This window comes from Lethenteron reissneri, chromosome 5, assembly GCF_015708825.2.
Source record: "Lethenteron reissneri isolate LAM-NWPU_2019-01 chromosome 5, ASM1570882v1, whole genome shotgun sequence".
Lineage (NCBI taxonomy): Eukaryota > Metazoa > Chordata > Hyperoartia > Petromyzontiformes > Petromyzontidae > Lethenteron > Lethenteron reissneri.
The window spans coordinates 3,144,417-3,171,636 of NC_083783.1; the positions used below are offsets into that span (position 1 = coordinate 3,144,417).

The following is a 27,220-nucleotide window of genomic DNA, read 5'->3' on the forward strand; positions in this document are numbered from 1 at the left end:
CGGGGTCGGCGGTCACCGTGGGAGTCCCCACGGGCCCTGCACGCGGCGCGATCGCACGGAGGGACTCGGGACTCGGCACAGAGTGGACCACGTGAAGGCTGCCATCTTCCACTCCTGCTCTGCAGTGCGAGTGGGTGTCAATGTGAGTGAGTGGGTGTCAATGTGAGTGTCAATGTGAGTTAGTGTCAATGTGACTGTCAATGTGAGTGAGTGGGTGTCAATGTGAGTGTCAATGTGAGTGAGTGTCAATGTGAGTGAGTGTCGAGAGAGAGAGAGAGTCGAGGGTGTTAGTGAGGCCTCTACTCACACTCCACAACTTCGAGGAAGGCCACGTCACTGTAGCTGCCGTTGTGCAGATCGACGCGGCACCGGTAGACTCCTCCATCGTCCATCGTGACGCCGCTCAATTGGAGCTCCGAGCTGGTGCCCGAGAACTTCATCTGGGCCCTGGCTAAACACGCGCCATCGTGGTCCACGGCATGAACATCAGCGGAACCCGGCGCAGGCAAAAATTGCAACGAGACGCTAAAACTAAATAACAAGTTTTTTTTGTATTTACCAGGTAAGGGCCACTGAGCAATAAGCTTCTTTTTCCGACACGCCCTGGCCACAATGAATGCTCGACGAAGTGTCTCGCCACCGTGTGGAGATGTATAGCGGCAGCGGCAGCAGAATAATCTAAACGCGTGACGTTGATTAATTATCAACGTGGAGAGGAACTCCGTTGTGAGTGTCACGACCCACCCACGACCTCCTGCACACCAGGCAGCAGGTGATGTACTGTGCGTTGAACTTCTTTCGCACCGTACGTAGCCAACCGTTCTAATCGGAGATTATATCTCGCCATCCGCGGCGCCCCATGCACTACGGTACACCACCCCCCCCAACCAACGCTGAACGTCTGCACGGATATCCAAACAGAAGCATCAACCGAGTCTCCCGTGAGACCTCCAGTCGACAACCCCGTCAAGGGGAGCTCGCCGGTAGCGTCTCTCTTTCCTCTCTGCTCCGACCTCTCTCCTCTCCAATCTCGCTCGGCCACAAATCAAATGAATCCCCTTCTCAAGAGTTTACTTCATACTGGTAGGAACCTCTTGGTTACACCAGCCCACAGGGGATTATTCTGTCCGTCCGTCGTGCATCCAACAATGGAGGGGTGGGGCTGGTGGAGAGGGGAGGGTGGGGAGGGGCGGGTGGGGAGGTGAGGAGGGGCTGGGTGGGGAGGGAAGGGGGGGAGGGGCTGGGTGGGGAGGGTGGGGCTGCGTGAGGGGGGAGGGTGGGGGTGGGAGGGGAGGGGTTCACCCCGTGGTGCCCTTATAAAACTCAACGTTTAACCGACTCACGCCGGCTTGTGCCCGCCCTCACAGTCGGGCATATTTGCGGAATACACCACGCCGCCGTTGACCTTCAGGCCATTGACCGAGCAACCCAACGTTCCTACCAGCTCCCTCCGCAGGAATGTGTTAAGCAACTTTGTTAAGCCATCATTCGTGGGCAGGTCGCTTCTGAAAATAGCTACATAGCTCAGTGGGTCTTACCTGCAAATTAAACTAGTTTATAGACAATGAGTGGCGATGATGGTCACGATGGTGACCACGTAATCATGATCAAAACGCTCACCTGTAGGCTCAAGGTTGTCTATGCCCATCTTTACTCATGGGCATCATCATCAGCGTCATCATCATCAGAAACAGCAGCAGCACCCACCATCTATCAACCGCTGGATGAATGATGATGACCTCGTGCTGACGATCTCGTGAAGACGATGATGGTGGTGATGACCTCGTGTTGATGATCATGACCTCGTGGTGATCGTGATGAACTCACGCTGATGATCATGATGATGACCGCGTGCCGATGATGATGACGATGGCCTCGTGTGTGCGCACGCGGCCACCTGCCCGCCCGCCCGCCCGCCCACCTGCCCGCGGCCCTGCACCGCGCCGTGTGCCTTGCTCGTCCATGGTCATCAGCAGCTCCGTCTCCCAGAACCACGTGATACTGGAGGTGAGACTGTAGACGAGGCACGACTCAGGCAGACTCGCTCGGCATGCAGGGGGCCGAGTCGCCCTTCGACACGCTGCTATCATTGACTTTGACGTCAGCTCGGCACGAGGTGTCCAAGGGGGCCTAGCGGGTGGGGGGATGGGTGGGGTGATGGGGGGGGTGGTGGATGAGAGGGGATGGGTGGGGTGATGGAGGGGGGGTGGTGGATGAGAGGGGATGGGTGGGGGTGATGGAAGGGGGTGGGGATGAGAGGGGATGGGGGGGGGGGGGGGGTGGTGGATGAGAGGGGATGGGTGGGGGGGTGATGGAGGGGGTGGTGGATGAGAGGGGATGGGGGGGGTGATGGGGGGGGGATGGATGAGAGGGGAGGGTGGGGGTGATGGAGGGGGGTGGTGGATGAGGGGGATGGGTGGGTGATGGGGGGGTGGTGGATGAGAGGGGATGGGTGGGGGTGATGGGGGGGGGGTGGTGGATGAGAGGGGATGGGTGGGGGGGTGATGGGGGGTGGTGGATGAGAGGGGATGGGTGGGGTGATGGGGGGGGTGATGGATGAGGGGGATGGGTGGGGGTGAGGGGGGGGTGGTGGATGAGATGGGGGGGGTGGGGGGGGGTGTGGGGGGGGTGGTGGATGAGAGGGGATGGGTGGGGGTGATGGAGGGGGGTGGTGGATGAGAGGGGAGGGTGGGGGTGATGGGGGGGGGGTGGTGGATGAGAGAGGATGGGTGGGGGGTGATGGGGGGGGGTGGTGGATGAGAGGGATGGGTGGGGTGATGGGGGGGGGTGGTGGATGAGAGGGATGGGTGGGGGGGTGATGGAGGGGGGTGGGGATGAGAGGGGATGGGTGGGGGTGATGGGGGGGGGTGGTGGATGAGAGAGGATGGGTGGGGGTGATGGGGGGGGGTGGTGGATGAGAGGGGGGGTGGGGGTGATGGGGGGGGTGGTGGATGAGAGGGGATGGGTGGGGGGTGATGGGGGGGGGTGGATGAGGAGGGGATGGGTGGGGGTGATGGAGGGGGGGTGGTGATGAGAGGGGATGGGTGGGGTGATGGAGGGGGGTGGTGGATGAGAGGGGATGGGTGGGGGTGATGGGGGGGGGTGGTGGATGAGAGGGGATGGGTGGGGGGGATGGAGGAGGGGGGGTGGTGGATGAGAGGGGATGGGTGGGGGTGATGGGGGGGGTGGATGAGAGGGGATGGGTGGGGTGATGGGGGGGGGGGATGATGGAGGGGATGGGGGGGGTGATGGGGGGGGGGTGGATGAGAGGGGATGGGTGGGGGTGATGGGGGGGGTGGTGGATGAGAGGGGATGGGTGGGGGTGATGGGGGGGTGGTGGATGAGAGGGGATGGGGGGGGTGATGGGGGGGGGGTGGTGGATGAGAGGGATGGGTGGGGGTGATGGGGGGGGTGGTGGATGAGAGGGGATGGGTGGGGGTGATGGGGGGGGTGGTGGATGAGAGGGGATGGGGGGGTGATGGGGGGGGGGTGGTGGATGAGAGGGGATGGGTGGGGTGTGAGGGTGGGTGGTGGTGGATGAGAGGGGATGGGTGGGGCGTGATGGAAGGGGGTTGGTGGATGAGAGGGGATGGGGGGTGATGGGTGGGGTGGGGTGGTGGCTGAGAGGGGATGGGGTGGGTGTGATGGAGGGGCGGTGGTTGGATGAGAGGGGATGGTGTGGGGGGTGATGAGGGGGCGTGATGGATGAGGAGGGGCATGGGTGGGGTGATGGAGGGGGGTGTTGGTGGATGAGAGGGGATGGCGTGGGGGTTGATGGGGGGGTGGTGATGAGAAGGGGATGGGTGGGGGTGATGGGGGGGGGGTGGTGATGAGAGGGGATGGGTGGGGGTTGAGGAGGGGGGTGGGTGGATGAGAGGGGAATGGGTGGGGTGTGATGGGAGGGGGGGTGATGGATGAGAGGGGATGGGTGGGGGTGATGGAGGGGGGGTGGTGAATGAGAGGGAATGGGTGGGGGTGATGGGGGGGGTGGTGGATAGAGGGGGATGGGTGGGGGGTGATGGGGGGGTGGTGGATGAGAGGGGATGGGTGGGGTGATGGAGGGGGGTGGTGGATGAGGGGATGGGTGGGGGTGATGGGGGGGGTGGTGGATGAGAGGGGATGGGGGGGGGTGATGGGGGGGTGGTGGATGAGAGGGGATGGGTGGGGGGTGAGGGGGTGGGTGGTGGATGAGAGGGGATGGGTGGGGGTGATGGGGGGGGGGGTGGTGGATGAGAGGGATGGGTGGGGGTGATGGGGGGGGGGTGTGGATGAGAGGGGATGGGTGGGGGTGATGGGGGGGGGTGGTGGATGAGAGGGGATGGGTGGGCGGTGATGGGGGGGGGTGGTGGATGAGAGGGGATGGGTGGGGGTGATGGAGGGGGGGTGGTGGATGAGAGGGGATGGGTGGGGGTGATGGAGGGGGGTGGTGGATGAGAGGGGATGGGTGGGGGGTGTGGGGGGGGGTGGTGGATGAGAGGGGATGGGTGGGGGTGATGGAGGGGGGGTGGTGGATGAGAGGGGGATGGGTGGGGGTGATGGGGGGGGGGGGATGAGAGGGGATGGGGGGGGTGATGGGGGGGGGGATGAGAGGGATGGGGGGGGATGGGGGGGGGTGGATGAGAGGGGGATGGGTGGTGGCTGTAGATGGAGGGTGGGTGATGGGTGGGTGGTGGATGAGAGGGGATGGGGGGGGTGATGGGGGGGGTGGTGGATGAGAGGGGATGGGTGGGGGTGATGGGGGGGGGTGGTGGAGAGAGGGGATGGGTGGGGGGTGATGGGGGGGGGGTGGTGGATGAGAGGGATGGGTGGGGGTGAATGGGGGGGGGGTGGGTGGTGGATGAGAGGGGATGGGTGGGGGTGATGGGGGGGGTGGTGGATGAGAGGGGATGGGTGGGGGTGATGGGGGGGGGTGGTGGATTGAGAGGGGATGGGTGGGGGTGATGGAGGGGGGGTGGGGATGAGAGGGGATGGGTGGGGTGATGGAGGGGGGGTTGTGGATGAGAGGGGATGGGTGGGGGTGATGGGGGGGTGGTGGATGAGAGGGGATGGGTGGGGGTGATGGGGGGGTTGTGGATGAGAGGGGATGGGTGGGGGTGATGGGGGGGGTGTGGATGAGAGGGGATGGGTGGGGGTGATGGAGGGGGGGTGGTGGATGAGAGGGGATGAGGTGGGGGTGATGGAGGGGGGGGTGTGGATGAGAGGGGATGGGTGGGGGTGATGGGGGGGGTGGTGGATGAGAGGGGATGGGGGGGGTGATGGGGGGGGTGGTGGATGAGAGGGGATGGGTGGGGGTGATGGAGGGGGGGTGGTGGATGATGAGGGATGGGTGGGGGTGATGGGGGGGGTGGTGGGATGAGAGGGGATGGGGGGGTGATGGGGGGGGGTGGTGGATGAGAGGGGATGGGTGGGGGTGATGGGGGGGGTGGTGGTGGATGAGAGGGGATGGGTGGGGGTGATGGGGGGGGGTGGTGGATGAGAGGGGATGGGTGGGGGTGATGGGGGGGGGTGGTGGATGAGAGGGGGATGGGTGTGGGTGATGGGTGGGTGATGGGGGGGTGGTGGATGAGAGGGGATGGGTGGGGGGATGGAGGGGGGTGGTGGATGAGAGGGGATGGGTGGGGGTGATGGAGGGGGGGTTGTGGATGAGAGGGGATGGGTGGGGGTGATGGGGGGGGTGGTGGATGAGAGGGGATGGGTGGGGGTGATGGGGGGGTTGTGGATGAGAGGGGATGGGTGGGGGTGATGGGGGGGGTGGTGGATGAGAGGGGATGGGTGGGGGTGATGGAGGGGGGGTTGGTGGATGAGAGGGGATGGGTGGGGGTGATGGGGGGGGGGGGTGGATGAGAGGGGATGGGTGGGGTGATGGGGGGGGGGTGGTGGATGAGATGGGGATGGGTGGGGTGATGGGGGGGGTGGTGGATGAGAGGGGATGGGGGGGGTGATGGGGGGGGGGTGGATGAGAGGGGATGGGGGGGGTGATGGGGGGGGTGGTGGATGAGAGGGGATGTGGGGGGTGATGGGGGGGGGGTGGATGAGAGGGGATGGGGGGGGTGATGGGGGGGGGTGGATGAGAGGGGATGGGTGGCGGGGTGATGGGGGGGGGGTAGGTATGAGAGGGGGATGGGTGGGGGTTTGATGGGGGGGGGGGTGGATGAGAGGGGAGGGGGGGGGTGATGGGGGGGGGTTGATGAGAGGGGATGGGTGGGGTGATTGGGGGGGTTGTGGATGAGAGGGGATGGGGGGGTGAGGGGGGGGGGGGTGATGAGAGGGATGGGTGGGGGTGATGGGGGGGGGGTGGATGAGAGGGATGGGTGGGGGTGATGGGGGGGTTGTGGATGAGAGGGGATGGGTGGGGGTGATGGGGGGGGGGGTGGATGAGAGGGGATGGGGTGGGGGTGATGGGGGGGGGGGTGGATGAGAGGGGAGGGTGGGGTGATGGGGGGGGTGTGGATGAGAGGGGATGGGTGGGGGTGATGGGGGGGGTGGATGAGAGGGAGGGTGGGGGTGATGGGGGGGGTGTGGATGAGAGGGGATGGGTGGGGTGATGGGGGGGGGTGGTGATGAGAGGGGATGGGTGGGGGTGATGGGGGGGGGTGGTGGATGAGAGGGGATGGGTGGGGGTGATGGGGGGGGGGTGGTGGATGAGAGGGGATGGGTGGGGGTGATGGGGGGGGTGGTGGATGAGAGGGGATGGGTGGGGGTGATGGAGGGGGGTTGTGGATGAGAGGGGATGGGTGGGGGTGATGGGGGGTGGTGGATGAGAGGGGATGGGTGGGGGTGATGGGGGGTGGTGAATGAGAGGTGATGGAGGGGGTGTGTGGTGGATGAGAGGGGATGGGGGGGGGTGATGGGGGGGGTGGATGAGAGGGGATGTGTGGGGGTGATGGGGGGGGGATGAGGGGGGATGGGTGGGGGTGATGGAAGGGGGGGGGGTGGATGAGAGGGGATGTGTGGGGGTGATGGGAGGGGGGGATGAGGGGGGATGGGTGGGGGTGATGGAAGGGGGGGTGGTGGATGAGAGGGGATGGGTGGGGTGTCGGGTGGGGTGATGGGGGGGGTGGTGGATGGGAGGGGATGGGTGGGGGTGATGGGGGGGGTGATGGGGGGGGGTGGTGGATGGGAGGGGATGGGTGGGGGTGATGTGGGGGTGATGGGGGGGTGTGGTGAAATGTGAGGGGATGAGTGGGGGTGATGGGGGGGTGAGAGGGGGTGTGGTGAAATATGAGGGGGTGGGTGGGGGTGATGGAGGGGGTGATGGGGGGGGTGAGAGGGGGTGGGTGGGGGTGGTGGAGGGGGTGGAGCGGAGAGTGAAAGAGCAGAAGGGAGGAGGATGAACATCCAATCGGTATACGCCTGTTCATGGGATTATAATTACATGGTTAATATATAGGGTACAATTCAATAGCATTAATATAGGATACAATACTATAGGATTACTATAATGGATAGAGTTGGAGAGGGTGCAACCTACACACACTGCACACATTGTAATGAATGGCATATTGGTGGTAATGGTGGTAATACGGTACGATGATGATGCTACAACAATGATCACGATGCTGATGATGGTGATGATGGTGACGATGACGATGGTGATGGAGATGATGATGACGATGGTGATGACGATGATGATGATGATGGTGATGACGATGGTGATGACGATGATGATGACGATGGTGATGATGATGGTGATGACGATGATGATGATGATGATGACGATGATGATGATGGTGATGATGATGGTGATGACGATGATGATGACGATGGTGATGACGATGATGACGATGATGATGACGATTATGATGACGATGGTGATGATGATGACGATGGTGATGACGATGATGACGATGAAAGTGATGACGATTATGATGACGATGGTGATGATGACGATGATGATGACGATGATGACGACGGTGATGACGATGATGATGACGATGATGATGACGATGATGACGATGGTGATGACGACGATGATGACGATGGTGATGATGCTAAGACGATGGTCATCGAACCTGGAGACAGCGTAGCGACCATGGAACGGGAGTCCAGACCAGCGCGCGTGTGCACCTGGCACCAATAGAATAAACCCGCGTCGATCATCTTCTTGTTGTGAACCATTATGGTCGAGAATCGGCTCGACAGAGGCCAGGCTTCGAAGCCATTCACGACTTCTTTTCCAGTAGAAGCCGTAAGGTTGAAGAGGAGTTTGTCCCGCTGGTACCAGCTGACATTAAACAACGGGCACACGGCTGGCGGAAGTCGACAATTCAGCAGCTGCGAGGGCTGCGTGACCTCCAAGTCGTCCACAATGGCCATGTCGTTGGAGCCAGAGAAGCATTCGTCTGTGCGACAAAGAGGGAGTTTGGAGGAGATGGAGGCAGAGGGGGGGAGAGTGTGAGGAAGAGGAATTGAAACTAACAATTTTATTAATTTTACAATGTAAGGCCCACAGAGCTATACAGCTCTTTTTTTCTCTGAAGCTACAAATGATAACTCGACGAAGAGGCTGAAATCACCGTGCGGACATTTATTATAGCATATTCTTGGGTTTTTTCGGTAAAGCCCCTCTGCCCTCCTTAACCAGTATATAAATACGGGGTCGGATCTCTTGGAATTTCTCATTTACTTGATACAGCGAGCGTGCTGTGATGGTTCCACCTGAAGACGGAAGCTTGTGTTGCCTCCGAAACGTCGTGATTTTTATTTTGTTTTTATTTTACTTTTATTAATTAAAATTTTAATTTTTTACCCACGTGACTTTACCGAAAAAACCCAAGAATATGAATCCTTGCAGTCACGAAAGTTTCAAATCTAGAATTTATTATAGCAGGCAAATGCCTCTAAACGCGCGATGTCGATTCTAAATGTGGAGGGAAAAACCTGGAGGACCGGAGAAAAATCCACGTGACCACGGGGAGAACACGCCACGCTACCTGGCCTCAACGTGCACCTAGCCTGGCACAAGGCGCACCTATGCACACGCCGCTCTCACCGTCCGCCACGTGCAGGTAGAGGTGGCGCGTTGCTGTCTTGTTGTTTTCGAAGGTCACCACGCAGACGTAGAAGTCCGAGTCACCCTTCTCCGCGGGGTTCAGAGTGATGGCCTGCACCGAGTCGTTCGCTGCGCTGCTCATGCGCAGCCTGCCGCTCGTCACAGCCTCTCCCGAAGCGGAGGAGCCCTTGCCCCTCGTGGCCAGCGAACTCTCCCGCTTCATCCACTGCACCTGCGGGTTACGCGTATCGTACGTGTGTACGTGTGTACGTGTGTGCGTGTGTGCGTGTGTGAGTGTGTGTGTGTGCGTGTGTGCGTGTGTGCGTGTTTGCGTGTGTGCGTGTGTGCGTGTGTGCGTGTTTGCGTGTGTGCGTGTGTACGTGTGTGCGTGTGTGCGTGTGTGCGTGTGTGCGCGTGTGCGCGTGTGCGCGTGTGCGAGTGTGTACGTGTGTGCGTGTGTGCGCGTGTGCGCGTGTACGCGTGTACGTGTGTACGTGTGTACGCGTGTGCGCGTGTACGCGTGTACGCGTGTGCGCGTGTGCGTGTGTACGCGTGTACGCGTGTGCGTGTGTGCGTGTGTACGTGTGTACGCGAGTACGCGTGTGCGTGTGTACGCGTGTACGCGTGTACGCGTGTGCGTGTGTACGTGTGTGCGTGTGTGCGTGTGTACGTGTGTACGCGAGTACGCGTGTACGCGTGTGCGCGTGTACGTGTGTACGTGTGTACGCGTGTGCGTGTGTGCGTGTGTGCGTGTGTGCGTGTGTACGCGTGTACGCGTGTACGCGTGTACGCGTGTGCGTGTGTGCGTGTGTGCGTGTGTACGTGTGTACGCGAGTACGCGTGTACGCGTGTGCGCGTGTGCGCGTGTGCGCGTGTACGTGTGTACGCGAGTACGCGAGTACGCGTGTACGTGTGTACGTGTGTACGCGTGTACGCGTGTGCGCGTGTGCGCGTGTACGTGTGTACGCATGTACGCGTGTACGCGTGTACGCGTGTGCGCGTGTGCGCGTGTACGCGTGTACGCGAGTACGCGTGTACGCGTGTACGCGTGTGCGCGTGTGCGCGTGTACGCGTGTACGCGAGTACGCGTGTACGCGTGTACGCGTGTACGCGTGTGCGCGTGTGCGCGTGTATGCGTGTACGCGAGTACGCGAGTACGCGTGTACGTGTGTGCGTGTGTACGTGTGTGCGTGTGTGCGTGTGTACGCGTGTACGCGAGTACGCGTGTACGCGTGTACGCGTGTACGCGTGTACGCGAGTACGCGTGTGCGCGTGTACGCGTGTACGCGAGTACGCGAGTACGCGTGTACGTGTGTACGCGAGTACGCGTGTGCGTGTGTACGTGTGTACGCGTGTACGCGTGTGCGTGTGTGCGTGTGTACGTGTGTACACGAGTACGCATGTACGCGTGTACGCGTGTGCGCGTGTGCGCGTGTGCGTGTGTACGCGTGTACGCGAGTACGCGTGTACGCGTGTGCGCGTGTACGCGTGTACGCGTGTGCGCGTGTGCGCGTGTACGTGTGTACGCGTGTACGCGTGTACGCGTGTACGCGTGTACGCGTGTGCGTGTGTACGTGTGTACGCGAGTACGCGAGTACGCGTGTACGTGTGTACGTGTGTACGTGTGTGCGTGTGTGCGTGTGTACGTGTGTACGCGTGTACGCGTGTGCGTGTGTGCGTGTGTACGTGTGTACGCGAGTACGCGTGTACGCGTGTACGCGTGTACGCGAGTACGCGTGTGCGCGTGTACGTGTGTACGCGAGTACGCGAGTACGCGTGTACGCTGTGTACGCGAGTACGCGTGTGCGCGTGTACGCGTGTACGCGTGTACGCGTGTGCGTGTGTGCGTGTGTACGTGTGTACGCGAGTACGCGAGTACGCGTGTACGCGTGTACGCGAGTACGCGTGTACGCGTGTACGTGTGTACGCGAGTACGCGTGTACGCGTGTACGCGTGTACGCGTGTACGCGAGTACGCATGTACGCGTGTACGTGTGTACGCGTGTACGCGTGTGCGCGTGTGCGTGTGTGCGTGTGTGCGTGTGTACGCGTGTGCGCGTGTACGTGTGTACGCGAGTACGCGAGTACGCGTGTACGTGTGTACGTGTGTACGCGTGTACGTGTGTACGTGTGTACGTGCGTTGAACTTCTTTCACACCGCATGTAGGCGACCGTGCTGATCAGAGGTGCGGGACGTCGTCATCGTCGTCGTTGTCACCGTCATCATCACCATCATCATCATCGTCACCGTCACTATCGTCATCATCATCGTCACCACCACCATAATTGTCATAATCACCGTCATCATCGTCATCATTGTAGTCGTCATCACCATCGTCGTCATCATCATCATCACCGCCATCATCATCAACATCGTCATAATCACCGTCATCATCGTCATCATTGTAGTCGTCATCACCATCGTCGTCGTCATCATCACCGCCATCATTATCAACATCGTCATAATCACCGTCATCATCGTCATCATTGTAGTCGTTATCATCATAATCGTCGTCATCATCACCGCCATCATCATCAACATCTTCATAATCACCGTCATCATCGTAATCATTGTAGTCGTCATCACCATCGTCGTCGTCATCATCATCTCCCTTGCACGCGTGCTCAGATTTTTCCTCCGACTCGTAAAAGCCTCCGCTCACGAATTGGGCGCGTGCAGCAGCAGCAGCATCGGCTACACAGCAGTGATGCTGAGTGGTTGCTGTCCAAGGCTCTCGATGCCAATGTCGAGTTTACGCTGCTGATGATGCTGCTCGCCAGCACGAGAGGGCTTCAGCAGAAAGAGAGACCAATATTATCCATGATTAAGGTTGTTTTTGGGTTTGACCGCGAGAAGATACATTCTGCCTATCGCCTGATGAAGCTCGTTGTAATCACCAGCGAAACGTCGTACTCAAATTGTTGATGTGTCTCGGGTTTACTCTCCAACACACAAGCGGTGTGCTGAAGTAACTGATTGGCACGTTCTGTTTAGTGACAAACCTCACTAATTGGCCGTGTCGGGTGGTGGCGGGTTCACAACACATTTATGTTTACACGCTGTAACCGTCCCTCTCCTTCCTTCCAAGGGGCCCACCAGACCACAGTGGGTTCACTGTACAATCCATAGTCTGTGTTGCATTGGAGTGTCTTTCATGTATCTCTACGTGTCTCTGTGCATCTATGTGGATCTCTATGGGTCCCTGTGTATCTCTATGGGTCTCTATCGGTGTACTGTACGGTACATAGTCTGTGTTGCATGGCCTCAATGGCACTCCTTTGGCGTGTCTTTCATGTATTTCTATGTGTCTCTGTGCATCTCTGTGGGTCTCTATGGGTCCCTGTGTATCTATGTGGGTCTCTATGGGTCTCTGTGTATCTCTATGGGTCTCTATGGGTTTACTGTACGGTACATAGTCTGTGTTGCATGGCCTCAATGGAACTCCATTGGCGTGTCTTTCATGTATTTCTATGTGTCTCTGTGCACCTCTGTGGGTCTCTATGGGTCCGTGTGTATCTCTATGGGTCTATATGGGTTTACTGTACGGTACATAGTCTGGGTTGCATGGCCACGATGGCACCAACCGTGGCTTGTGTCTTTAATCTCCCATTCAAGAAGGGGATGTGCACATCGGCCGGAAACACCGCACGGTTGCTGCTGCTGCCTCCCTGCTCGTCTGTGGTTCCTCCTCCATGCGCCTCTGAGTCGTCGTCATCCCCCTCCCCCTCTCTCTCTCTGAGTCGCCATCTCTCTCGAGTCGTCCTTTCTTTCTCTCTCTGAGTCGTCCTCTCTCTCTAAGTCATCCTTTCTCTTACTCTGAGTCATGCTCTCTGAGTCGTCCTCTCTCTCTCTCTCTGAGTCGTTATCTCTCTCTCCGAGTCGTCCTCTCTCTCTGAGTCGCCCTCTCTCTCTCTGTGTCGTCCTCTCTCTCTCTCTGAGTCGTCTGACAGCACGAGCGTCTGTGTTGTTCTACAGGCGAGTGACGAAGGGAGAGATCGAGGGAACGGGAGGGAAAGCGCGCCACCTACCTCCTTGAAGACGCATTGTGACGTCACGGCGACGTCACAAGGCAACGTCACAGAGCCCCCGACTTTGACATTCACTACCAGCGGCGCGAACAGCGCATCCGTGCACGTGGTCGCTGTCGTGTCGTGGTGGGTGGGGGGTGGGAGTGGAGAGGGGCGAGGGGAAAACGAAGTCAGACACGCTGAGCCAGCATCGCTGAGGGCCTGGGTTCGAGTCCAGGCACCAGGGCGAGTTCGCAGGTCGCCTGCGGATATCCCCGTGAGCGAGCGCTCAAAGACAACGGCTACGCGGCCTACGCCGCCAACAACCGAAAAATAAAAAAGTGTGTGTTGATGTTTGGAAAAATGAATGGAACAGTAAGGAGAGGAAGACCGAACAGAGAATGGCTTGCCAACGACGTGAGAGATCGGTGCCCAGAAAGATGTTGCACACGACTTGAGCGAGTTGGCACAAGGCCAGAAGAAAGTGAAAACAAATGGCGAAATATTCTCGGTTCTTTCGTTAAAGTCACGTTGAAGGGAAATAATAAAATAATACAAATATCAAACAATAAAATCCTCACGACGTTTCGATTGCAACACAAGCAATCATCATCAGGTGTGAAAACCGCAGCAAGAAACTTTGAAAAAATTTACTCGTATAAAATCCTTTATATGCGTGGCATCGGTTTTATTTTATTATTCATTTCTGTTTTTCTTGAGTAAGAGTTTCATTTTTATCCCATTGGTATTTTAAATTAAATATGAAAAAAACATTTCCTAAAAAGTGGAAAATTTTGGAAAAAAAATTTCAACAAAATAAATTGTCACGCACAACGAATCTGTGTGCAAAATGTCAGCTCGATTGGATCACGGGAAGTGGGTTAAAAAACGACCGAAAGATTTGCACGGTCGTAAGCAAACAAGCAAGCACGCAAGCACGCAAGCTTCTTCTTCTTCTTCCTAGCGTTGTTCCCGCTGTGGCGCAGGGTCCGCTTTTCGGCATTGTCTTCTCCATTTGGCTCGGTCCAGGGCATCTTCAGGGGATGCGTTGACCGTCTTCATGTCTTCCTTTATTCGGTCCATCCATCGCTTCTTCGGACGTCCGCGTGGACGGCGGCCCTCTGGCTCAATACGCACGGCAGTCTTGGCCACTGATGACTCTTCACTTCGCATCACATGGCCGTACCACCGAAGCCTTGCCTCAAGCATCTTGTCCGCAATGGGGGCCACACCAAGTCGCTTCCGAACGTCTTCGTTCCTGACACAATCCCATCGAGTGAGCCCGAGGCTCCATCTGAGCATCCTCATCTCCATGGTGTGGAGAGCTTGTTCGTGTACAGTTGTGGCTGGCCAGCACTCGGATCCATAGAGTGCCACCAGTCGGACGATGGTCTTGTATATTTTTCCCATCAGCCTATCCGGCATTTTCCGATCACAGAGGACTCCGGTGACTTGCCTCCATTTCATCCACGCCGCATTGACTCGTGACCTCACATCAGTCGTGATGCTACCATCTGAGCTGATGGTGGAGCCCAGGTACTTAAAGTCCGTCACTTTCTTCAGATCTTCTCCGTCAATACTGATGGTGCCGTCGGTTTGGGGGCCACACTCCATATACTCCGTCTTTTTGATGTTGAACCTCATCCCGTTTTCGTCCAAACGTTCCTTCCACAGGCGCGTTTGTCTTTCCACTTCTCCTCTCTCTTCATCTGAGAGGAGGACGTCATCCGCGTAGAGAATTGACCATGGGAGGGGCGTGTGCAGGTCGGCAGTGATCGTGTCCATGCACAGGATAAACAGGAGTGGTGACAGGGCCGATCCTTGGTGCACTCCAACGCTGATGGGAAATGGCGGTGATATGCCCACTGCACACCTGACTGCACTGGTGACGTTCTTGTATAGGAGTTGCACCCAATGCACGTAGGTTTCAGGGACTCCATGGGATCGAAGCGAGTGCCAGATGAGGTCGTGGGAGACCCTGTCAAATGCCTTTTCAAGGTCGAGGAACGACACGTGCACAGCTTTGTTCTTCTCTCTGTGCCTATCCAGCAGGAGCCTCGCCGCGAATATGGCGTCCGTAGTGCCACATCCTTTGACGAAGCCGCATTGGTTGGGTGATAGGGTGATGATGTTTCTAATCCTCGTGTCCAAAACTCGCTCAAAGATCTTCATCGCATGACACAGGAGCCTGATTGGCCTGTAATTCGAGCATTCTGCCACGTCCCCTTTACCCTTCCAAATTGGAACCGTCGTGCTGGTCGACCAGGCTTCTGGGACCTCACTGGTGCTCGTGATGGTGCTGAAGAGCTGGGTAAGGAGGGCAGCACCCTGCCTGCCAAGGATCTTCCAGGCCTCAGCAGGGATATCGTCCGGGCCAGTCGCTTTCCCATTCTTCATTCTCTTGATAGCTTGTTCCACTTCGGTGATGGTGATAGGTGAAACCGGACCGAGGACGTGTTCAGCACTAATAATAGGTGGGTGGGGAAATTCCTGGTTGCAGATTCCAGAGAAGTAGTCGCTCCAGCGTTGAAGGATGGCGGGCGGGTCTCTGAGAGCGCTGTGATTCTCATCCTTTATGCATTTGACCTGACCAATATCCTGAGTCGAACGATGGCGCGCCTCTGCCAGTCGATAGATCTTATTGGCACCTTCTGGGGTGTCCAGTTCGACATACAGTTGGTCGTATTGAGCTAATTTCACCGCTGCAACTACTCGCTTCGCTGCCGATTTGCAGTTTCTGTAATGTTGGTAATCCAGATCTGCGAGCGTTTGGCGCCACTTCTTGAAAGCTAGCTTCTTCTCTTTCACTGCTAGCTGAACTTCTTCGTTCCACCACCATATTTGCTTGTCAATGAAGTGTTTTCCCGGCTTAGTTAGCCCCAGTGCTTCCGTTGCTGCTGTGCACAGTTGGCCGGCGAGATCTTCCCAAATCGCATTCGCCGGTCGGTTGGTGTTCACGTCAATCTGATTAAAGGCAACTCTCAGCTGATCCTTGCATTCCTTCATCCGCCACCACTTAATTCGCTGCTGTCCAGTTGTTGGTGGGCGATGTCGCTGGCCAATGTCCATTTTTATGTCCATGACCAGGATGCGATGTTGTGGGGCGATGTTGTCCGATGGTATGACTTTAGTGTTTGTCACCGTTTTCAGCTTATCCCGCTTGACAAGCCAGTAATCAATTTGAGTTGATCTCCCACCACTGGCGTACGTAATGAGATGGGACGGTCTCTTCTTGAAGAAGGTGTTGGCGAGGACAAGATCATGGGCTTCCGCAAAGTCCAGGGCTCGGTTTCCCTCATCGTTCCGGGTACCATATCCTTGGCCACCATGGTTTCGAGGGTATCCATCCCGGGCGCTTCCAACGTGTCCATTTAGGTCTCCACCAATTACTAACTGCTCTTCTCCATATATCGATTGCATGTGTCCATCAAATTGTTCCCAAAATTCCTCCTTGGTATCTGCTGGGCAGCCGGGCTGCGGCGCATAACAAGATACCACCCGGAGGCGTAGGTCCTTTGAGTCGATTTCGATGGACATGAGGCGGTCGGAAACACGGTGGACGGCCACGACGTTGTCTCGTAGATTTTGGCTGACTGCGATTCCAACGCCGTTCTTGGTGTTTCTTTCACCGTTGTAGAACAGTTTGTATCCTTCTCCAATCTCCCTGGCCTTTGCTCCACTCCACTTCGTTTCTTGGATGCATACGATGTCGATACGACGGGCCTTTAGGGCAGCTGACAATTCTCGACTTCTCCCTGTCAATGTTCCGATGTTGAGTGTTCCCAGCCGTAGTCGGACTAACTTCTTTAGCCTGCCCCATCCATGAGCAGGTAGCCCTCGTCCACTTCTCGCGTCGTTTGGGCGAGGACGGCGCGCGTTTCCCTCGAGGGGTGCCCTAGCTTGTTCCAAGTTGATTTGACGTTGCCATAGATGCGACACAGAAATACTTTGGCCGGTGGGTCGCTCCATCTGACGCCAAAGACCCTCACCGTTGGTTGGAATCCAGCCGGCACCGCGTGGAGGTGGTGATGGGATTTTGCCGCAAGCACGCAAGCAAGCGAACTTAATATAAAGGATTTAAAAAGTGGCGGTTTTTTCTTAAGGTCAGCACCACGGAGAGCAACTGGCGGTTGAGAAAAAACCACCACTTTTTTCAAATGTTCTTGCTGTGGTTTTCACACGTGATGATGATTGCTTGTGTTGCAATCGAAACGTCGTGAGAATTGTATTGTTTTATATTTTTATTATTGTTAAAATTATAGACTGATCATTTCTTTGTCAGTGGGCAAACGTACAAAATCAGCAGGGGATCAAATACTTTTTTCCCTCACTGTATATTAATTTATTTTCAGCCTATGAATGAGTGCCTCGATGTGAGAGGAAACCGAAATGGGTAGAGTCCACGTTGTTGCTGTACTGCCGTCTCCTGGCGATCCACCAGGAGACGTCCACAGGAGGGGAGTGACAAAACAACATCTGTGTGTGGTCCACCGAACCCGCGCTGTTGCCTCCACACACAGTGCTGGATCGCAGGCAAGCCACGCGCATAGCCACCCGCTGCCCGGCTGATGAAACGCAATGATGATGATGAATCCATAGTTCTTCTTGGTTCTTTCGGTAAAGTCACGTAGAAGGGAAGTAATAAAATAATAAAAATAAAACATAATAAAATAATTCTCACGACGTTTCGGCCACAATGCAAGCAGCCGTCCTCAGGTGAAAACCAGGTCCGTCGAGGCGACAGAGTCTGAATGACGGACCTGGTTTTCATCTGAGGACGGCTGCTTGCGTTGTGGCCGAAACGTCGTGAGAATTGTTTTATTATGTTTTATTTTTATTATTTTATTACTTCCCTTCTACGTGACTTTACCGAAAGAACCAAGAAGATGAATCCCTGCAGTCACGAAAGCTTTAAATCGGAATCCATAGTTATATTAAATGTTTAATGACGGTGGAAGAAATACACTGATGATAATACGATGATGATGACAATGATACACTGAAGATGTATTGATGGCAATAGGTAGCACGGTTGGCTAGGTATGGTGCGAAAGAGGTTCAACATACGTACATGATGATAATAATGACGAACTTATGTTATATAATACGGAGCACCATAACCTCGGGGTGCTTTACGCAGTTTAAAAGTAGTAAAAATAAATCGAAGGATTTAGGTGACAAGCGAAGTGCAAGAGGCGCGGAATGAATGACCGTAACAGAGGGCACAGAGGGGTCACGGAAGAGCAGGGGAGGGACGGAACGGAATGGAGGGGCGAGGGGAGGGAAGAGGAATGGAATGTGCGGTGGTGAAGAAGTGGTAAGGCGTTAATAGAGGAAGAGAATGAGGTTAATGAGGTAGACTGCTTCATATATAGGGGCTGTGTTGAGTCTATGGGCAGTGATGAGTCTATGGGCAGTGTTGAGTCTATGGTGCAGTGTAGAGTCTATGGTGCAGTGTAGAGTCTATGGGCAGTGTTGAGTCTATGGTGCAGTGTAGAGTCTATGGTGCAGTGTTGAGTCTATGGGCTGTGTTGAGTCTATGGTGCAGTGTAGAGTCTATGGTGCAGTGTTGAGTCTATGGGCAGTGTTGAGTCTATGGGTAGTGTTGAGTCTATGGTGCAGTGTTGAGTCTATGGGCAGTGTTGAGTCTATGGGCAGTGTAGAGTCTATGGGCAGTGCTAGGTCTATGGGCAGTGTTGAGTCTATGGGGAAGTGTTGAGTTTATGGGCAGTATAGAGTTTATGGGCAGTGTTGAGTCTACGGGCCGTGTTGAGTCTATGGGTAGTGTTGAGTCTATGGGCAGTGCTGAGTCTATGGGCAGTGCTGAGTCTATGGGCAGTGTTGAGTCTATGGGCAGTGTAGAGTCTATGGACAGTGCTGAGTCTATGGGCAGTGTTGAGTCTATGGGGCAGTGTTGAGTCTATGGGCAGTATAGAGTGTATGGGCAGTGCTAAGTCTATGGGCAGTGTTGAGTCTATGGGCAGTGCTGAGTCTATGGGCTGTGTTGAGTCTATGGGCAGTGATTAGTCTATGGGCAGTGTTGAGTTTATGGGCAGTGTTGAGTCTATGGGCTGTGTTGAGTCTGTGGGTGGTGTAGAGACTATGGGCAGTGCTGAGTCTACGGGCAGTGTTGATTTTATGAGCAGTGCTGAGCCTATGGGAAGTGTTGAGTCTATGAGCAGTAATGAGTCTATGGGCAGTGCTGAGTCTATGGGCAGTGTAGAGTCTATGGGCAGTGTTGAGTCTATGGGCAGTGTGGAGTTTTGCAGCAGTGCTGAGTCTATGGGAAGTGTTCTATGAGCAGTAAGGAGTCTATGGGCAGTGTTGAGTCTATGGGCAGTGTAGAGTCTATGGGCAGTGTAGAGTCTATGGGAAGTGTTGAGTCTATGGGTAGTGTAGAGTCCAGAGGCAGTGCTGAGTCTATGGGAAGTGTTGAGTCTATGGGAAATGTTGAGTCTATTGGCAATATTGAGTTTTTTTAGGCAGTGCTGAGTCTTTGGGCAGTGCTGCTTAAATGTACAGGCGTTGATTCAAGCGGAGCGTGCAAGGAGGGAGAACGATCTAAAACGGAATTGGGCACAAGGAGAGCAGATTGGGAACGAAGAGGACGAGAGGTGACGTAAAAAGAGATGAGAGAGGCGAGATGAGGTGGGGAAAGGCCATGGAGATATTTAAAGACGCGTGTAAGGTATTTGAATAATACAGCGATGGTGGTCCCCTATGGTACTAATGTTATCTCGCTGCCCTCTGACCTGCATTCACGGTGAGCACCACCGTCAAATTGTTCGGCGCTTGGTCATTCATCGTGACCAAGCAGTGGTAGCTGCCCGCGTCCGTCGTGTCCACCGGCGAGATGAGCATGGATAATCCACTGCTGGATAAGATGATGTGTCGGCTGCTCGGGCGCGGATTGACCTGGGTCACGATCCCAGACTTGAGCATCGCCACGATCGTTGGGCCCTTGAACCATTGCACCTGGCGGGGGGGGGGGGCAGGAGACAGACCTCGCCCTCTCAATGGGACGGCCTTTCAAAGTCTTCGAGAAGTGACTGCTTGAAGGGGATTGTGAATGCAGCATGTCCCTGACTTTAGTCTTCGCGGGGTCCCCCACCACACCAAAGGCAAATATTCCCCCGCGTAGCCTTAACTGACTGTTGGGGCAAGTGCTGTTGGTGAGGACCTATGAAGGCCGGCACGGCACACGAGGGGGTGGGTGGCCAGCACCAGGCACGGCTGCCCTTATCTCCCCAGTGGCGATGTTTACTGCACCAGGTACTGATTTGAGGCCGAGTCGACCTAGGCGAGGCCCCGGACTCCTTCAGATAATCGTCACCGGTGTTGGCCGTGAGCCGGAATCGAACTCGGGTCGTCGGGTCCGTAGCGCAGCGCGCTAACCGCTCCACCACCGCTCCCCCAGCCCTCAAATCCCCCACTCCACCCACGCCCTCCCCTACAGCCATATCCTGATAAACGACACAGGCAAAATACCTGGGAGAGCGAAACATCCGGGATACACAGCAGGGTTCGTGTACTGAGGGCGGCATCAGCACGGTGATAGACGGAGGTGAAGTCATCTGGCCCATGAGTGCCACAAAGCCACGTGCGTTATGAAGATGTCGATCAGTGCGGTACCGCTATTGTGACGTCATCCGTTACCGGTATGACGTAGGTCATTCGGTCATCCCCGAAAACCGCACCCCCTGACAAATAAAGCAGAACTTCCCCGAACAAAAGACAATGGATATAGTGTCTTCATCAGCCTGCTGGATCAAGGCCTCCCCACCTAAACCTCGCAGAATTAACTCGATCGGGGTCGTACTCGGCAGCAGCAATAATTATACACTGGTCAACACACTTTTTCTGGCATAAGGTATTCCAACGGTTGTAAGATAATTTTGGGGTGCTGATTCCAAATCTGGCATCAGTTTTTGTCTATCACATCAGGTTTTTGAGATATCAAATATTGCATTTTCAATAAAAACTGCGGAAGAAAAATATTGAATAAATGTGGATATCTACATAAAATGATATTATAAACACACTATCCTAAAAATACAGCATCACATTTTAACACTAAAGCAGTCACTGACTCGCAACAACTTGCAATCATAAGTGACAGAGTTAATTTTGGGTAAAATCAATGAAAATGGGGTATGCCGATAGCATAAAAATGAGATGTTATAGAGCAAATCTGAGATCAGATTTGGAATCAGCACCCTGAAATTAGTCTAAAACAGCTGCAAAAATCCAGGCCAGAAAAAAAATGTTTTTTTGTTGACCAGTGAATTATCATCGCCCCCCTACTGTGGGAAACGTAGCGAGACCGTCTTGACGAAGACCCACGAGGCTCGATTGAGGCTTTACTCCGTAGGAGGAGCGCAATACAGCGGGATTGAAACTGTGATACGACGTTTCGGGCAACGTAGGAGGAGCGCAATACAGCGGGTTGGAACTGTGATACGACGTTTCGGGCAACGTAGGAGGAGCGCAATACAGCGGGTTGGAACTGTGATACGACGCTTCGGGCAACGGCCATCATTTCATATCGACAGAAGCAAGTCCCACCTGCGAGGGTTGTTCCGTACGTACAGTGCGTATGTTGAACTTATTTTGAACCGTACGTAGCGAACCGTAACTAATCGGAGGTTTTGGGGAGTAGGGGGGGGGGTTCATGATCGTCAACCGTGTTCGATCCACTGATACACGAAGCTCTCTGTGTTTGTAGAGGTGGTTAGAGCAGCCACCGCTGAAGAAGTCGCGCTCCTCGGCCGCCTCTCTCTCGTGCCCCCCAATTCACCCGTTCTGCCCCCCCCACACCGCCCCCCACCCACCTGGGTCACTGAGCAGCCGGGACGAATCTTCAGGTTCGCGTTGAGTAGCGCCGTGCTCTTAGACACCACCGTCACCCCGTACTGCTCCGCGGGGTACTGAGAGCAATCGGAGACAACTGTGTGTGGGGGGGGGGGGGGGGCACGGAGAGAAGAGGGGGGGGGCACGTAGAGAAGGGGGGGCAGGCAGAGACACGGATATTACCAACCCACTCGCTCCCCCGCCCCCCCCCTCCCCCGTATTGATGGCAAAGTTCACCAACGTCTCGTGGCGGAGAAGCCCAGAGTTGTCGACTCCGCGACCCCGTTTTGTCAACGCTGCCGACCATACTTCACCATGCTGGTTGGTGAAGTTGGTTGGGGCGAGGGTGGTGGTAGAGGGGGGGGGAGCCGCCGAACCGGTTCCAGATCTCACTCGCCACCGATATTCTCAGGTTTTTTTCGGTAAAGTCACGTAGGTAAAAAATTTAGTAAAATAAAATAAAAAATAAAAATCATTATTTTTTATTTTATTTTACTTTTATTAATTTACAAGTAAAATAAAATAAAAATCATTATTTTTTATTTTATTTTACTTTTATTAATTTACATTTTTTTACCTACGTGACTTTACCGAAAACACATAAGAATATGAATACTTGCAGTCACGAAAGTTTCGTGGCCTCGGCTAGCAATGAGAGCTCGAGTCGTTTGAGGGCTTCGTGGCGCGATGCGCGTCAACTCATGGCCACGCCACTCCGTCTCGGGGCCGTGTGGAGCCACTCACCTGGGGGAGCGGAGGAGCTCAGGAGAATCGCGACGATGGCAAGCGAGAAGCTGTCCATCGTGGGCCAGGCACGGGGTGAGAGTGGGGGAGGGAGGCTGAGTTTGAGAGCTCTGAGCTGCGTGGCTCCTCCTCGCTGCTACTCCCTCCTCCTCCTCCTCCTCCACCTGCCTCCCTCCCTCCCTCCTCTTCCCTCTCTCCCTCGTCATCCTTCCTTCCTTCCCTCGTCTTTTTTATTATTATTTTTTTACGATCAGTGGAAACAAGAAGATGCTCGGTGTATTCGGCACTTTGCTTCGTTCATCATTTCGTAATTTTTTTTTTTACTTAGCTTCATGTAAAACCCCCACCTCTCGCTCACCCTCTCGGTCACCCTCTCGGTCACTCTCTCGCTCACTCTCTCTCGTCTTCCTCCTCCTCCTTGACACGCATCCTACGACTCATTGGCCCCGCCCACTGTTTGGGGTAGCCCCGCCCACTACCAAGGTAGCTCAGCCCCTTTTAGGGCATCATTGAGTCGAGCATTAAAAACTAAATCGAGACTTTTTTTTATGATCTTTATCCTTTTGGGGGAGGGAGGGGGGGGGGCAATTGTTATCGTGCTGGGCGAGCGGTGGCGCAGCGGTTAGCACATTGCGCTACGAACCCGGCCACCCGAGTTGGAAACCCTCTCACGGCTGCCAAGAGCCGTGGCGATAATCTGAACCGGCCGTGGGCCTCCTCCCCTAGGTCCATTCAATCTCAAATCTGATCTCAGATTTGCTCTATCACATCTCATTTTTATGCTATCGGCATACCCCATTTTCATTGATTTTACCCGAAATTAACTCTGTGACTTATGATTGCAAGTTGTTGCGAGTCAGTGACTGCTTTAGTGTTAAAATATGGTGCTGTATTTTTAGGAAAGTGTGTTTATAATATCATTTTATGTAGATATCCACATTTATTTAATATTTTTCTTCTGCCGTTTTTATTTAAAATGCAATATTTGATATCTCAAAAATCTGATGTGATAGACAAAAACTGATGCCAGATTTGGAATCAGCACCCCAAAATTACATTCAAGCCGTTGGAATACCTTATGCCAGAAAAAGTGTGTTGACCAGTGTTATCTGGGACTATTTGTCGAAATCACCGCTGAGGAGACAAAGGCGGCCGGGCGTGATGCTGGCCACCACCCATCCCCTGGAAGATGCATAATTGCTCAGGAGAGCCTCGCCGAGTCTCATGAATCATTGTTGGGAGGGTGCTGTTACGTTGGCAGGTTTGGCCGCGAGCTTCGTTCTCTTGATGGGAGTTCGGCGTCGTGGTAGGAGCCCGGAAAGCCACGGAGAAGAACCCAGCACCGCGCCGCTCTACACTCACAGGGGCGACGCTGAACTCCACACAGATGGATTCAATCAAACAGTCATGCTGCCATCTCCTGGCCGAAACGCGCTGCCTAGTGGGTTGTGCATTTACTCGGTACAATGTTTGATTCTCGCAACAACACGGGGTCGGTAACTTGTGCGAAATCAGCAGCAAAAGAAAGTTCTATCCACTGCTCGATGAAACATGCGTCCACATTGTTGAGAGTATTTTGCTGCTGTACATTTCGACGCGATGAGCCACTTTGTTCAGCTATCATTTGTGGCCAGGTCACTCCTGAAAAAGGAGCTAAGAGCTGTGGGCTTTCCTTGGTAAGATAAATATTTTTACAATTATTATTTGTAAAAAGTTTTTAAGTGATTCCATCCCCCCAATATAATGCTATAAAATTGATTTCTGTTCATATGATTGTGGTTGAACTTTATTAATCCCTAAACTCTGCCATTACATACAATGAAATCAGAAAATATTTTTAAAAAGTTAAAACAGAGCAATGTAATACAATACATTATTAGACATTATTGTAAAAAAGAAATAAAAAGTCCATCTTATGTGTTAGTGATTTTAAAAAATATATATTTTAGGCAGGAAATTAGTTTTTTAAATTTAGATTTTTTTTTTCTGGGGGGGGGGGGGGGGCCCAGACCCCTGGAAGATTTGGTCCCCCCCAATGTTGACTCCATGGCTACGGACTTGGATTCCATCACCGTTCCTGTCCTTGGTACTCCGATCATGTTTTTTTGTGTTTTGTTTGTCGCTGTAACATTTTGACCTGCACCTACCAGACATCTATGAAAAATATCTTTCGAGCTCATCGGATTCCTCGAGGACGAATAAATATTCTAAGGGACTGTCCATAAATGACGTCACGCACCTAGGGAGGAGGGGGGGTCAGACATTTGTGACGATGTGTGAAGAGGGGGGGGGGGGGGTGAGAAATGTGACGTCACATCGAAATGCGCAACTTTAAATAAATGTAGACAACACGTTCTACTTAATAAAATAGACTTTATAATAAATGTTTTCTCCTATAACATCAGAGTGCAGCGCCACATTAAATACGCACTACAATGACAATAGCTAAAGCGATTTGAAGCATGTTTTATTTTTATTGGGGGGGAGGGGGTCTGACTTTTTGTGACGCCGTGTGACGAGGGGTGGGGGGATCAACAATCTTCCAAAATCGCGTGACGTCATTTATGGACGGCCCCTTTGTTTTGATCACGGCCGTGGGAACGCGGCGACTGATTGAGCGCCGTGTCGCGTCGCGGCCACTAGAGGCCGCTATTGCCCCGCACTACCCGCCAACAGGCAAGGGCGCTCTGCCCGTCACCTCGCCACCACGCACCACAGAATGGGCGATGTCCTCCGCTGTGAGGGAGGGAGGGAGAGAGGTCGCCATTCAGGCTGAACGTTACGCACATGGCGACACGTGTGAGGACACTGGGGAGCGGTGGCGCAGTGGTTATGCCACTGCGCTACGAAACCCCACGAGTTCGATTCCCGCTCACCACCAACGTGCATGAGGAATTTCTGAACCGGTCCTGGGCCTCCCCAAGGTCGACTCGGCCTGAAATGAGTACCTTGTGTGCGGTGTGTAGTAAACGTCGCCACGAGGGAGACAAAGGCGGCCTGGCTTGGTGCTGGCCACCCACCCCCTCGTGTGCCGTTCCGGCCTTAATAGGTGCTGCTCGCTAACAGCACTTGTCCCAACAGTCTGTTGAGGCTATACCGGGGATCTTTGTCTTTGTGTGTGTGAAAGTCCTCCGGCCGGCAAGACTGCTTTGGCGGGGTCATGTAGCCCGCATGATCCAGCCACCGCGTGCCCAAGCAGCTTTTGTTGACCGGATAGAGGGGGCTAAACGGAGGCGGCACGGGCTAGAGAAGAGATGGAGCTGATGATGGATTAGTGGGTGAGTGTGTGGGTGAGTGGGTGGATGGGTGAGTGAGTGACACGAGTTGGAAAATATATGGGGCTGATGTGGTACAGGAGGACGTGGAGCTGAGTGGACTTGCCGATGACTGGTACCAGCGGTGTCAAGATCGGCCTCTGTGGAAGAGGCTCGTGAAAGACGCCGCTGGGCAGTTGGAGGCAGTCGCCCTCCAACAACAGCGGAGGACAGAGGAGCGACGCTCACAACAACGAGCGGACCACTGGTCGGCTAAAATACTGGAAATTGGCACAGCAGGGGGTAGAGGCGGTGCATCTACCAGCCGTCTCAGTAAGACAACCAAACGAACTTGGCTCTTTCCCGTGACCTCCTGCCAGCGAGCCTTCGACATTTCACGTGACCTTAAAGTGCACGTAGCCTGGCACAAACGCCGTGGTGACGTCATCACTTCGTGGCGAATGGCGGTTGTTGTGTGTGTGTGAATGACACTCAGATGTCTTTCCCCGCTCCCCCGCCCTCCCCGCTCCCCCGTTCGGCGCGGTGAGAACCGCTCTAATTATCCACTGACCTTTCCCTGCATCTCGATCCTATACCCCCCTCCCCCCACACTCATTAAGAATCCCATTAGCACGTTACGTCACCGCGGGCTAGTTGAGTCGATAGTTTATCTGAGAGCCGCGAATCTATGAAGGAATCGGCCAGCTCGTGTGGCATCATAATCAGAATTTGTATTTAAGCTTTTTTTCACAGATGTCCCTCTATAAGCGGGTCAGCATAGGGTCTCGAACCCCGTCGAATTCTGACCCCGAATGGAGGGAGGGTGGAGGTGGGGGTACATTTTTGCCACGTGGTTTGTACCCCAGGATTCAACTCATGCAGAGTACTCGATTGTCATCAGATGAGTGCGGTGTGTAAACATCGCCACTGGGAGACAAAGGCGGTCGGACGTGGTGCTGCTGGCCACCGACCTACTCGTGTACCGTGTCAGCCATCATAGGCGCCTTTTGACGTCCTCTGGTCTAACGCCGTTTGAGACGAGGCTCAAAAGAAAGCTGTCTCTGGTGTGGACCAATTAGTTTCAAGGACAAATGCATATATTATCAGAGTATGTTTTTTATTTGTTTCCTGACCACAAGCATTGTGGTTAATGCAGACATGATTCCTTGTAAAAGGTTTCAGTTTGGTGTTTTAACATTTAACACCTGTTTTTTTGGCCATGAAAAAGGGGAAACCCCCTATTATCATCGTAGGTGCTACTCGCTAATAGCACTTGCCCCAAAAAGTCTGTTAAGGCTACGATGAGGATCTTTGTCTACGAAGCAGGGGAGAGTTCGATTCTCGCTCACGATCAACACGAGACTTATTTTTCA

At 54.7% G+C, this 27,220-nt stretch overlaps 1 protein-coding gene and 1 long non-coding RNA gene across 2 annotated transcripts; both read right to left on the reverse strand.

The window, feature by feature from the left end:
• LOC133351755 (uncharacterized) lies at positions 1-2,045 on the reverse strand. Its single transcript, XR_009756219.1, has 3 exons — positions 1,922-2,045; positions 308-451; positions 1-36 (listed from the first exon to the last, which is right to left on the reverse strand). It is a non-coding gene; the product is annotated as an uncharacterized LOC133351755 (long non-coding RNA).
• Positions 2,046-2,101: 56 nt separating this feature from the next.
• LOC133352838 (uncharacterized) lies at positions 2,102-22,713 on the reverse strand. Its single transcript, XM_061568781.1, has 7 exons — positions 22,594-22,713; positions 21,831-21,946; positions 19,752-19,974; positions 13,021-13,133; positions 8,993-9,224; positions 8,013-8,342; positions 2,102-2,130 (listed from the first exon to the last, which is right to left on the reverse strand). The coding sequence occupies exons 1-7, from the start codon at positions 22,649-22,651 to the stop codon at positions 2,102-2,104; spliced, it is 1,101 nt and encodes a 366-aa protein (XP_061424765.1). The 5' UTR covers positions 22,652-22,713.
• Between the last annotated feature and the right edge of the window lie 4,507 nt (positions 22,714-27,220).